Genomic DNA, 14,510 nt, shown 5'->3' with positions numbered 1-14,510 from the left:
TCCCTTAACCTGCATTTCACATCATCTCCCTTAACTTTTTCTCACTTTGTTGACCTTAGCGTACCACATTAAATCAAATGCATCCACCCACACATACTAGGGAATGGGTCGCATCAACAAAGATGGTTTCCCCCCACTCTTTTATACCTACTAGGTGCCGGCATGCAAATTTATTTTTGTAATTGTAATTTGGGCAAGCAAGCATCTCCAAATCGATGACACTGTTTAATTTCAGTTTATATCAATAACCTTTGTTTACTGAGCAGGGATTAGTTGTGAGTTGTGTAATAGAGCTCTGCTTATTTTGAATCTGATAAACTTAATTCTGATAAAAACTAATCTTAGAATAAACTGACACCACCACTACACCCTGGGGTGTATTTGTAATGTTTGTAGCCTGTAAAAATAAAGGCTATTTATATTTTGCAAACCACCTCGAGTGCCTGGAACTGGATCATTTATGCCAATTTTGCTTCCTCTCTTTTTTAAAACAAGAGACTTGATGGAATCACACCAGCCATGACGCCTGTCAGCATGCTCGTGTTCCGACCCATTACTAGTCAGTAGTTTACATTATTACATGAGACCACAGCAATCTTCTACGTGTCTAAAGCTTCCTGACTGCATCATGCACGGTTGTGATGCTGTCGTGTTGACGTGATCACTCCACAGGCAGACACGCAGACATGGTGAAAACAACACCAGCTGCACTAGACTGAATGAGAATGGTTGAAACTGGGTTAGAGTGATTTGCAACTTTAAACAAATGTGGGCCAGAAGGCATAAAGTGGGGGGGCCCTTTCCTATTTCATACCTCCCTAGGTCCGGCACCCTTGCTTGGACGACACCCATCTTAGAACAACGCCTTCATTTTGATCTCAATTACACACCTGTAAAGTTGTGTGATTGTATCTTGCACTGTTGTGACGCTATGGCACTGACAATAATCTGTCAAACAGACATAACACCTGGCAAAATACTCATAATCACTTCTGTGCTAGTTCCCACGACAAGAGGCATCTCCAGGATCACATTTATCGCCAGTTGCACCAACAATGCCCAATTAACTGGTCCCAGAATGTATTCTAAGTCACACACGCACACACACACACACACACACACACACACACACACACACACACACACACACACACACACCTACACCCACATGTACACACATCTGAGTCTCAATGCCACCGCCTCGAGGCACAGCAGCCTGCTACAACTCTCTCTCAGGGCGAGATCTAACATGAGACTTGAGAAAATTCCAGGTGTTTGTAAAGCAGGCGACCAAACAGTTATTACTTTAAGCTGCAACACAGACAACTTAAAAAGCGACATGTTTAAAGGTGTTAAATGTGTCAATTTGTGGTTCCCTAAAGGTAAAATTTTCTGTTGTCATCCGCTGCCAAAACACAGAGCAGCAGCCCCTCTCTCTCCCTGTGTTTGATGTGGAAGGGTAGAAGAAAGATCAGAGTCGGTCACAGCTCTTGATTACAGCAGAGCGGCGTCTTCAAGTAAGCTGACATGAAACTAAATCCAACCCAGCTGCAGAAAATTTCGGAGGCTGCCAGTTTTCCTGCCATCAGTTTTGTTTATACGACATAATTACAGTTAAAGGACAAATGTGCGATTTGTGGTGAAAAAGCAAAAGACACTTCAATGCATATTAAGTTTTATTAATTCTAGCTCTGTGTCTTATTGCCAACATGTCTTATCTGCTTTATTTGTAGTATTTATCCTTTTTGTTGGGAGCTTTATCCTGTTTTTGTATTTTTAATTGCTTGGTTTTAGTTGCACAATTCTTCACATTTTTATTATAAGCTTTTCTCTTAATTCTACAGAGCAGAGGAATCGCTGTCAGAAAGCTGTCATGTGAAGACAACATTAGCACATACTGTACTGCACTGTTTAAATCTGCTGGTGTTTACCGAGAGTCAAGTATGAAAAACAATCATTATACCTTGCTGGCAGAAGGAGAGTCCTGGACAATTAGGGCTAGAAAGGCAAAAAGAGATGAAAGAAAAAACATGAAAGAAAAAAAATTGGAGTCCGGTGACAGCCGGAAACGAGAGTAAACAGTTTGTCCTTTTCAAGCCGGATCGCTCTGAAGATGGATAAAGGATTTTTCAGCGGTGCCAAGATTGCTTGATTTCTGATAAATGTGAACATAAAAGACTTAACTAAATGAATTAAAAACTTCCCAAGTTATTACAGTGTGATGAAAATTATTATGGGGTCACATAAACTGTGAGGAAACACCTTCACAGAGGATCCACTGAAAAGTCAGTTAGAGCACAAGAAGTAGCAAAAGCATCAGTTTAATCATTTATTTCCTTTTAATTTATTTCATTTAAATTATTCATACAAAATGCTACAGTAGTTTCAAATCTGCATAATGTTTGTGTAATAACAATAAACTATATGACTGTATAATGTTTACGCTGTTTTTTGGTTTTATGGCCCACAACTTTACTGCCTTATTTCAGACTTACTGCTCTCATCAGTCCAACCGATATATCAGTCAGCCGATATCATTGACCATAACTAATAATAATCACAGATATAGCTGTATTGGCCTATGTTGCCCAAAATGCATCGATATGAAAAGCTTTATTTTTAGAGATTATAATGAAGAAAAAATATGTTTGGAGTATTTTATAATTATGTAATTCCCAGAGAAGTTTCAGTGTCCTGGTGTCATTTTAGACAACAAAGCTTATTGTTAAACTGTAAAATATCCTGCCTCCATTGGATATCCTTGTCAAAATTGTTGGAGAATCACATCTGAGGTATCAGTGCAAGAAAAAAAAAAAATTGTATATTGGCTAAAATGTCGAAATCAGAATTTTTTTATTCCCTGATATCGGTTTTGCCATTTGCCCCAGAAATCAAGTATCGGTCGGGCTCTTCTCATCAGCATCTTTTCCAGTCACAGCAGGCGGCTGTTGTTAGCAAAGAAGCTCTGATCAAATCACTGTATGTTTCCTGCCGAGCCCCAAACATCAGACAGATACTGTTAATGACTAACTAGCGAACACAGTGGAGTATTTAGCAGCAAAAAAGCCATATGTCTCCCTCAGGAGGTGGTGGAGACCAAAACAGAGATAAAAGGAGAATGAATATTGGGCTTAGATTTGCAAGGTGGCCAGAAACATGACTTCAGTGATGATAATGTTGCTCTGTGTCTGCTGGAAATGTACACGGGCGGCTAACATGTTCACTATAAAAACGTAATATTGCATTTAATATTGCCAGCGCAAAGCTACTGCTACGGGCTGGATAATGTTTGTCCGATCACATTAAAGGTCAGAAGGGTTTATACCTGATCCAAAAGGCCACACTCAAAAGCTATGAACGGTAGGAGATGCGATATTCTTGTAAATATGAGTAAAACAGCACGCATTTGCACTCACTTCCACACGTGCAAACAGAAATACTAGCTTGAGAGAGAAGTTAAAACCCTGGCTCATATTTCACCTCTGCACAGCTGGCTTTTCAGCTGGACTGAAGGGGGTGTGAATGTCAGATTGTGGGTTGTGAAATGTTAAAGAAATGGTTGGACACAAATCCCTTAATCCGACGTTGGAAAGGTGTGAGAGGAGGGAGTTTCAAGAACTATTCAACTCTCTGAAAAGCAGCTCTGACGGAGAATAATGGCATGGTTTATATATGTGTATATATACGTATATTTTAACTTTGTACAGAAAATGATCCATACAAGGTTCTGGGATTTGATTTCATGTTGGAATGTGCTTTTTTACTCCTTTAATGAAATGTGTGAGTGGTACTGAGTCAACACCTCCCTGACACACCTGAGAAACTGCTTTATCGCAATGAAAAGAGGATAACACCACTTTTGTGGTGCTCTAAGGAAGATTGGTTTGCTGCAATGCATGAGCCTGAGAGGCTAAACTGAGGCCAGAGTATGGTGAGATTTTTTTGTGCCACAGATTTGCGCGTGTTTCGATTATTTGACAGGTGATTTTTGTGCACGTGTTGTGCTGCTGCTCAACCTTAGAAAAGGTAAGTGAGAGCAAAAGCGATGGAGGTTCGTGTAAAAGCAGGAAACAGCATTGAAGCCTTATCAGCCAATGTCTTTACTGCCGTTAAACTAGAGGTCGGCGTTTGATAACTTAACCGCAACATAAATTTCCTATGAAATGTGCATATGTTAATGGTAGTGTGTGTGTCATGTTACCACACCAGCAAGAGAGAGAGAGAAAAAGCAAGAAGGAAGAGAGGTCGTTAAGGTTCCTAGGCTCCACTATCCTTCGCAAGTTTAATTCTTTTTAAATGAGTTTAGGTGTTAAATGAACCCGTGTTGGAGCTAAATTAAATTCCACAGCTATCATTAGAAAGGTTCCCATTAAAGAGCCTTGTGTTGGGAAATTGGCTCCAAGAGCATCCTGGCCCGATAAAGGCAGGAATATTTCTAATTTCCTACAAGCTGCACTCATTTTGACCCCAAGGGGTTCCGCAAAGCAGGAAAATAGCCCATTAATTGTATCTGAAAGCAGGCTGCCATTGAAAAGCACCACAATGTGTAACCTCTGATGATTTGTGTGAAAGAACATTCCCGCAATCTACGCAGCTCCACATCCCAGTTCTGTTTGAGCACGGCCCAAAGATCCTGAATTATTAACAAAACAATGCACGTCATTGCAGAATTAATTGGCCGTCCAAACTCCCGCAAACATCCAGCGTACAAACACGAGTGCATTATAAAATTATTTAGACATAAATCAAAAGGCTAAAAACTACTCAACAATCTCACACAATGAGATCGAAAAAGGTACTTTAGATACGACATGTGTACCGTAAAATCTAAAATACTCAAGCAGACTATTGATGACTCCCGACATGAGACGCTTTGTTCGACCCAGTGTTAATTACTCTCTTTACATAGAGCAGGGTGCTGAGCTGAGAACAGTTGAGAACAGCTTTCATCTAAACCAGGCCTGAGATTATTATTCCTTTCTTTATTGTCACAAAACGTATAGCAACAGTGGTCAAGTTAGACAATTAACCTTTTTGAAATCTTCTAAAACATTCATGAGGAAGCTTATCAGTTGTTGAAAGATGTCTGTTTACAGAAGATCAAACTAAACAACAGCGGTGTTCATGAACAAGATGGAAAAAAAAGGAGAAAAATGGTTTGTCAACTGACAGAAAAAGACACCGCAATGATTCTAATAATCAATGTATCACTCAAGACGAAGACCGAACATGAGCTGGTTCCAGCTTGTCAAATATAAAGCTTGCTGCTTTGGTGTTTCATACTGGATACCTTTGATATTAGGACTGTCTTTGAATAAACTAAAAATATAGCCGAGCAGTTGTATGCCTCCGCAAACCAGTCAAGTTGCAGTTTACATCCAGATGAATGCTGACAGATAAATCACTTTTTCGTTGTCATCGCGATTTGACCATGCAGAATAAACACATTGCAAAAAACTTGCAACAAATATGAAAAGTAATTTTATTTACACACACCATGCATTCACATTGAGAATGTGACTTATCAGATGAAGCCCCAGCTAGCCGTCAGCTACCCTCGACTGCAAGGGTCGTTAGCATGATGGCTGAGGAAGGAGAGAGGAGCGCGTACTGATGACTTTAATATATGCTGACGTATCAAAAGTCACATCATCACTGTTATCACACATCAGATGTTTTCCTGACATTGTGCAGAACTAATCAAGATGTACTGAAATGCCCTCAAGGTGTTCTTGAGATACCGCGTTTACAAGAGATAGACGGACGTGGGGTCACAGTGATTTTGACCTTTGACCACCAAAATCTAATCAGTTTGTCATTGAGTCCAAATGGATGTTTACAGTCAAATGTGCAGAAAGTCCCTCCCTGTACAGATCAACAACCCCAACACTAACGCAATCGCATGAATAAATGCTGGCATTGTAAGTTTCCGCGAACTATACTTAAAATTTCTTTCAGTTGCCACTTGACGTTTGATTTTCAATTTAATGTTGTGACAACGCTGTTCTCCGGTTAGGTTTAGGCACAAGGACCACCTGGTTAGGGTTAGGAAGAGATCATTTTTGGCTTAAAATACCTGCTTTGGTTGTCGTAAACACAACTGGAAATTGTCCTGAGGTCTAGTTAAAATACCCACTGGTGTCATGCTTACAAATGTAGGCTTTTACAGCCTTGACAGCGTTCTTGCCTCGAAACTCCACCTCCATCCCCTCCACCTTCCAAATGAAAGTCAGGTCATAAACATGTAATGTGAATGTGATACGGCACTTTTTGTAGAAATGTCAATATGGTAGGTAAGACTAATGGTACAAATTTGAACGTACCAGTGGCGTCAACGTTAACTGCCAACATTTTATTCTGGCAACTGGGCCACAGCTGTCCCTGTGGAAGAAACATGGTGAAGTCACCCTAAGCTCAAGGCCATTTTTCATTTTTATGTGGAGCATTGATGAACATCGACAAAATGATTAAAGAGCCGCATTACTTCAAGACAAACTTGGACAAGGGTCTGCTTGGTCACCAGGTCCACTAAATCACTTGACACTTCCTTGTAATTTTTGTAAAGTCTATCCCAAAACTTACAACAACACTACACAACTTCCTGTTTTATCCCAGTTGAACAACACTCAAATTATTAGGCACAAAACATTGACTCTTTGACTCAGTGTGACAAATTTTACATGCAATTAAGACATTATTATAAAGGTTGCTTGTAAACACTTGACTGATGCTGTTTTGGCCTCTTGATTATACAACACTGTCTGCATAACACATACACTACGGGACCCAAGCGGACAAGGCCACATGTCAGAGTTAACATCATGCGGAGCGTTGTGGCTACTCAGACATGGATAGTATAATTTGAGCTTAATGGATTCACTGAAAAATTCATCGCTACATTAATCGATGATGGAAATGATAATTCGTTGCATCACGTGTGTGTGTGTATGACAGTGTGGTTTATTAATGTGGACACTGTAACAAAACTTAAGCAACAGTCAGAAAAAGTAAGTTTTGTTTGGCCTTTCTCTGACACTTATTTCTCCTTTTGACCAGCCCTTCAGAGTTCATGTGAACTCGAAGCACGACTCATCTGACCTCTCTCTTCCTGCCTTTGGCCCCTAGGCCCAGTCCACATCGTCTAATAGAGATGTTGAGCAGAGAATGCAGAGGGGAGCGAGCTAAAAGTCTCTCTGAAGAAAGAAGCAGATTATATATAGCCACTGATTAAGGCAGAGATGGGAACATGACCTACATGCATAACAACATTTTCTCTCACTTTCTGCTACAGAACAAGCCTCCGTCCAGGACCAGGACTCTACAACTGGGAGAATCACTCTAATTATAACACCAGAGTCAGATTTCAATGCACACCTCATTAATATTTCTCTCATTATTGGGTTAATAATGTTTTTAGAGGCGTAGGAGACTTGGGAGAGTCGGAGGCGTGCCAGCGAACCTTTGCTTCCAGTGCACCTGTCATGCAGGTAAAAACGGCCGCTCTCATCCATTGTGCCTGTATCGTGTATCAGATTATGGTTGAAACAGATAACTCCCTTTCACACACAGAGCCTGTGTTCTCAAAATAGCTGTTCCCCTGGGAGACTCATGGGGGATGAGGGGAGGAAGAGGGAGAGAAAGATAAGTTAGGGAGAGAAAGAGAGGAGGAGGAGGAGGAGGAGAGAGAGAGAGAGAGAGAAAGAGAGAGAGAGGGCTTTCTCCTTCCTCATCAATCTTTTGGATCGTGTCCCAGTGATGCCAATGACCGTGTATCCGGCCGGCTCCAGCAGCGACGAGCGCCGCAGGGAGCGGACCTCGCTGAGATTCAATCCAGATCCTTTTACCAGCCACCTGAGGTTGATTTAACACCCCTGTTCCTGGACAGTGAAAGTGGCTGATTATACAGCCAGTCAGTCCCTTTTCCCCCTCGTCTCACTCTGCTCCAGCCCATTACCAAGAACTGCTGCGCTGCGCTGTCTGGGCTCATGCAGACACGGAGAGGACGCATCCAGGCAGGTCATAAAGGCGAGACTAGATCAAAGGCAATAACTGTGTGTGTGTGTGTGTGTGTGTGTGTGTGTGTGTGTGTGTGTGTGTGTGTGTGTGTGTGTGTGTGCGTGCGTGCGTGCATGCGTGTGTGGTTCTGTGCAAATGAATCACCATGTGAATGTATATGTGCTCTTTGGGAATATATATTCATCTAATCAAAACGTTGACAGGCTTGACAGTCAGTTGTCAGCGACAGAACTTTTCACAATGTTCTCTTCTGTTCTGTTTATATTTTTCTCGTCTGATTAAAATTCTCCATTTTCAGGCTTTGCAAATTTGTTCACCCAGAGTTAATGTGTGTGTCTTTTTGTTTGTGAATCTGTGCATTTCTGCCAGAGGCAACATTTGGACATAAATTATGGACCACACACTCATTCAATGGTTTGTTTAACTGAGCTGAGGAGATGAAGTCTCAATAGCTCACTCTGTCTGCTCCTCCTTGTTCCATAACTACTTTCTATATTCACACCTGATCCACTCTCAGAGATGCCCAAAATGTTCCTGTTTTGTAAACACGTTTCTGATAACCGGCCATGGTGACAAATACATTGCATATCCTGTGACTGCTTCACAATTAAAAAGCCACTCAAAGGAGAGTGAACAGCTTACAGTGAGGCTGTTGTTAATAAAATTATAAACAGTAACGCTGGATTACATGCAGCATCATTTCCTGTGAATCCAGCAGCAGGAGTAGCAGACTCTGCCACCATATTAATTTACTGAATGGGTACTGCTTAAAAATACTAACTATATAAATCGTATGAAAATGGGGCTTGATTTAATGAAAATCTTACTAATTTAAATATTTTATACGTGAAGATCAGTTTGCTCATTATGGGAGGAACTATTAAACTGTGAAAGCAGTTTTATCGCCAGTTACCTCGTCTTAGGCTGGGAGATCGTATTTGTAAAAGCTGGAAAAAACCCTCAAATGCATAAGGATACACACACACACACACACACACAATCATGCACACACGTAGCCAAACCTGCAAATAAATTGCCAGCACATATTTGTCCTCTTGATTCAAAGAGATCACTTTGAGAAAATGACCAGAAAAGCTCAAGAGTGTAGAAAAAAGCAAAAGTCTTTGTTATTTGCCTCACTCCTCCATCTATTGTAGTTTTGACATTCGTCCCCCGTGGCTTTTTATATGCATTGACAGATGGGTTATCGGTGACCTCATCACCTGAGCATATGTCCGTTCAGCAGGTGAAGCGATCGACAGGCGACAGGCAGGAGGGAACGCTGAGCCTTGTAAAAGGCTGCCGGCTGGCTGTTCACTTCCAGTTCTAATTACGCACAGATTAGCCCCTCTTACTGCACATTATAGAAACTGGAGGAGGTCGGGGGTGCACATACTGTACTGGCAACAGTATCTGAACATATTTTATTCTCACCTACTTGCTTTGTTTTGTTTGTGTGGGTTGGAGTTCTGCAGAACAAAGACTGTATTATACCTGGTTGTTTTTTTGGTCTTTTTTAAAACATATTCAATCTTAGTTTGTGGGGGGAAGAGCCCATGTTTTGGTTGTTTTCATCAAAGAAGGTTACAGTGCATGGTGTTACAAACAGCTGAATACTGTGCAGATCATAGCAGGTAATAAAAAAACAATGCCTTCTTATCTTAAACACTGTTGCTGTAAAAATATCCTTACTGACTTTTCTGTGTTGCTTAAATCCTAAAATTAATTATTTTCGCAGAGAAATCGGGCTTTCCTTTGTTCATCTTCTTTACACTCTGGGACTCTTGAAAAAAGTCAAAAAGGAGGAAGTGAACAGATATCTGAGAAGAGCGCACAGAGTCTGAACCTACACTATGTATTCTCTTAGATTCAGTTTTGGATTTTAGACATCTGATCCGGTACTGAAATATGAAATACATGCAATTTTTTGGCTGTACACGCTGCATTTAAACATTCATAGTACATAAGCCTTGAACATGCACCACATGGTAGTTTTCCTGATTGCAGATGACTGTCCTTGGTTAGGCATGAGGCTGATTATTGTCAGAGCTGTAGATAGACTCTTGGTGCTGCTTCCTATTGTGTGTTGGACATAATGGCTCCACACTCAAGCTCATTGTTCAGGGTTCACAATTTACATAATGCTTTCACCTTGGCATTTCTATCCTTTTTAATGTGCGGTAAAAAAGGCCCGCTTATAATATTAATAATACACACACATACACAAACACACACACATACATACATATATACATACATACATACAGAAATATTGTGGCACAGCTAAGGTCAGACAGCCTTTTCAGCAGATATTAGTCTAGAGAGACTAATATCCGGAGATCCATGCTTGACTTTTCATGTGGTTTCCATTTCTTTATTTGTCAAAAGACAAAACGTTGACACATTGAGGTAGATGTTTTCCCGCAGTTGACGATTCTGTAATAACTACTGTTAACGTCAAAGGATAGAAGGCTTCACGTCTGCCAGCAAGACCAACACTCCTCACCAGGGAAACTGAACATACTTTGTTTGTAAATAAGCCACAAGGTCGCATCATTAGGTATCTTTCTAAGGGTCCAATGCAACCAACACTTCCCCGGTCAAGTATTATTAGTCCCTGAGCAGATCAGTCGCAGTTATAAACACTGCAGAAAACAGAACTTTTGACATGATATGAGCAGGTTTTAAAGCTCTATCTAAGTATGTGGTCTGATTCTGAGAGGTATATTTGTAAAAAATATTTTTATTCAAACCTCCTGTTAATATCTGCCGAATTGGGAATGAGACCCAAAAATCAACTATCTTACCGACACTTTTTGTTTCCCCAACTCATCAAATACTGATGCTTTCAGATGGAGGTCGACCTGACCTACAATCCCAAAGCGTCAGTGTTTGACAAGCTGGGAATGAGACTCAAAAAAACAACTATCTTACCAACAGGGGCTTGAACAGGTTTTGGGCAGTATAGGTCCTCATAAATCGTTAAAGTATAGCTTCCCATTTTCAAGTCTGTCTTAAAGTCTGCAATTCAAACCCACTGTTGGAATGGTGGACTCCACGGATGGTGAAGTACTTTATAGAGGGATAACTAATTGCATTGAACTCAATGACAAGCAGAAATAGCGTCAAAACAGGTCTCAATTTCACGAAAATCTTCAGGGTTATGACTTTAAAACAATACTAGCATGACTTCATGTGCATGATTACGAGAACTGTTCCTACAGAGGCTGCTGTGGCTCAGGAGGTAGAGCGTGTTGTCCACTAATCAGAAGATGGGTGGTTCAGACTTTTTTAACTGGCTGGACCGCCCCAGGGAGGAAGGGAGTCGTAGTAAGAGCCATGCTAATCCAGCTCGGTTTAAGGCTGCTGGGATGGGACTCAGGCTGGCAAAAGAACGTGAAATCAGAGACCTGCATCCACCACAACATCTTGCATCGAGCTGTTGCACTCGACAGGTGGACCGTGTTCTATATGCTGACCACATTATCATCACCATCTTGTTGCTGCACGCACCCTGACGCAGATTTAAAAAAAGATGCACCATGGTTTTTTTTTATATCAACAACTGTATATATGTTCTATAACTTGTGTAGCATGAAGGAGTTTACAAACTTTCATTTTGTTATGCAACCCTGTGTTGTGTAATGACAAATAAATTAGTTTGTACCTTGTATTTAATCATGAAACGGGTTAACAGAGTCCCTCGAAGAAGTAAACCATCGTTAGTTACAGCTCTATACTGTAACTTGAGAAGATATCAACTTAATGAATCTAACTTAGATTGCTGAAGCCTCTAATTTCAGCTGAACTGAGGATTTCACTTTACTTATATGGAAATCGTGTAATTATCATGACCAGTAATGCCTTTAATGTGCATATGAGCATTTGAGTTAGACTAGAAATGTGAACCTATCCTTTAATGCGCCTCCTGTTTGATCACACTGACAGTCATTTATCCTCAGAAATGGATCTCTGTTACTCATTTGAATTAATGAAAACACTAAAAAAGATTTTGGCAGTTTTTGCATTTGCATATGCAGCATTATCTACAAAGAGAGCAGGGCAGAAAAACAGATTTTTAGGAACTCATAACTATTCTTCCACTGTTCCTTCATAATAGAGTACTTCACTCAGCCAAACTCCGGGAACACTTTCAAGTTCACCCTGCCATTCACGGACCTGAATCTCAGCGAGCTCGTGTGGAAGATTAAGAGCAGAGTGGAATCATAATAAAGGTGACAGAGGATCTCTCATGGGACACCTTGCCTCCAGGCACACAGCAGAGAGATCTGACTTTATAATGCTGGTAAATTAATTCCTCACAAGGCATTTTTATACTGAACGCTTTGGCCATCAATACGCTGCCTCTGGTGTGGTTCAATTTGGGAGAAAAGAAATGCAGAAAGTGCGTACAGGGCATCTTTATTCTCAGCCAACGAAATCAAACTCCTTAAAAAGGTAGTAGGGAGTCATGACATCGAAATATCACAAGGTTGCAGAGGTGGAAAAATTATCAAGATGTATTATTTTATTGGACAGTTATGACTAGGCTGATTAATCAAAAACTGTTTCCAACATCAGTATCATTTTAATCAGTCCTGCACTACATGCTGGGTCAGGCTGCAGGTTGTGCATCATTTTCTGAAAAGGCTTAAATTGAAAAGGGAATTGTTTATTTCTAAAGCGAGAGCATCAGTCGAGTCTGACCTGTGTAGCATCAGGGCATCTTATCAATACAATAGATGTATGTTTCCAACCCCGGTCTCTTTATCTGCAGAGCCCTAAGTGAGGCAAACAAAATGCCACGAGTGTTTGTGCTGGTAGATAAATGCTACGCTGCCCGCCCTGACTCACACTGGCAGCTTCAAATAAGCTTCAGCATACTGAAGAATGGGGGCAGGCTGTTTTAATGCTCATTTGAAATGTAAAGTGGTTTTCATAAATTATTCAATTTATTAAAAAGATCCACTAAAAAACATCTTGTGCATTCATTAACATCATCAACAACTATTTTACTTTAAATACAGTACAGCAGGAAACAAAGTAAAGGATGCTTACACATGTGTATGAATGTATTCACCTGTGTGTCTGTGTACGTGGGTGTGTATATGTCTATTACTTACCCCAGCGTTGTCATGGTGACAATAGTGTACCAGAAGGAAGCTGGGATGCTGGTGAACTTGCTGGAGCTGGAGCCCTTCTCGGCGTAGAACATGACCGTGGCGAAGATGATGATGGCCATGGTGAGCGAGAAGAGGAGGAAGCCCAGCTCTGAAGCACAGCTCTTGAGTGTATAACCCAGGATCCTCAGGCCCTGCGAGTGGCGGGAGAACTTGAAGATGCGAAACACTCGAAACACCCGCAGCGTCACGAAGGCGCCGCTCACGTCCTCGTTGTTGGTCATCACCAGGCCGATGTAGTACGGCAAGATGGCCACCACGTCGATGATGCTCATCACTGAGCGCATGAAACGGTACCGGCTAGGCGCGGCGAACAGGCGCAACAGGTACTCCACTGTGAATATCATGACGCAGGCGGTGTCCATGCAGAAGAACGCCACCGTGTAGCGTTCACCGCATGGCATGTCTTTCTGGTTGGCGGTGGATCCGCAGGGCACCGTCTCCACCACATTAGTGATGACTGAGATGGCGATGAAGAAACCTGTGACATAGTAGAAGACCAGGGCCATGGTGGAGGTGTGGGGGTTCTCGAAGGCCCGCCACATGGTCTCCCTGAAGTTCATGTTGGGCATCTTCTGGTCCTTGTTCTCCTCCTGATCATCCTGCAGCCTCTCTAAATTCTCCCTCTTTCTGTCCTTGTACTCTTCGTAGCAGCAGTCACCGATGATCTCAGGGATGATGCCGAAGAAGGTCAACTCCTCATCGTAGGCCGAGATGCACTCGTGGCGGGGGTAGTGGAGCTTCCCTGTCCGGTAGAAGTTGAGGATGCTCCTGAAGGCGTCAGGGTCCCGGTCAAAGAAGTACTCCTTGCTTTCCTCATTGTAAAAGAAGTCTTTTTCAGAGCTGCCCAGCAGGGTGTCAGGGTAGCGGTCCAGAGTGGTCCTCCAGGTCTGAAAACGACGGCCGCTGACATTGAGGATGATCAGCTCGTCCTGTCTCTTGCTGTTGTCTCTTGGTGCTATGGGCATGGGGCAGTTGGCAACAGGCATCCAGCCAATGGCTGCTGCCCGGGCAAAAGGGAGCCACGCTGCTACTCCTGAAGCCATTGTGAAGATGCAGTCTTTAAATCAGTCCTCCTCACCTTCAGAGTCGACTTAAAGCAAATGACATCTGAGGGATAAAACAGAGGGAACACAGCTGAAAACGACAGCAAAACAGATGATCAACCAAAATATCAGTGTTTGGTATCAAAGCAGCGTGAAGCTTGTGACATTTTGAGTCTCAAATGAGTTTTCTTCTCTAATTTAATTTCCAGTCACGCTGCCCAGCAGGGTCTGCCCAAAATACCATCCAGTTTTGAGGAAAAAGCTGATT

General features: G+C 41.8%; 1 protein-coding gene across 1 annotated transcript in view; it reads right to left on the bottom strand.

Moving 5' to 3' along the window:
• Positions 1-14,242, bottom strand: part of LOC140998609 (A-type voltage-gated potassium channel KCND3-like) — an 84,196-nt gene extending 69,954 nt beyond the window's left edge. Inside the window, exon 1 of the mRNA XM_073468942.1 lies at positions 13,140-14,242. Within this exon, the coding sequence (XP_073325043.1) occupies positions 13,140-14,242 (1,103 nt within the window). The remainder of the gene's footprint in view (positions 1-13,139) is intronic.
• Between the last annotated feature and the right edge of the window lie 268 nt (positions 14,243-14,510).

Source organism: Pagrus major, chromosome 6 (assembly GCF_040436345.1).
Source record: "Pagrus major chromosome 6, Pma_NU_1.0".
NCBI classification, from domain to species: Eukaryota; Metazoa; Chordata; class Actinopteri; order Spariformes; family Sparidae; genus Pagrus; species Pagrus major.
This window is presented reverse-complemented; position numbering and strand designations above follow the sequence as displayed.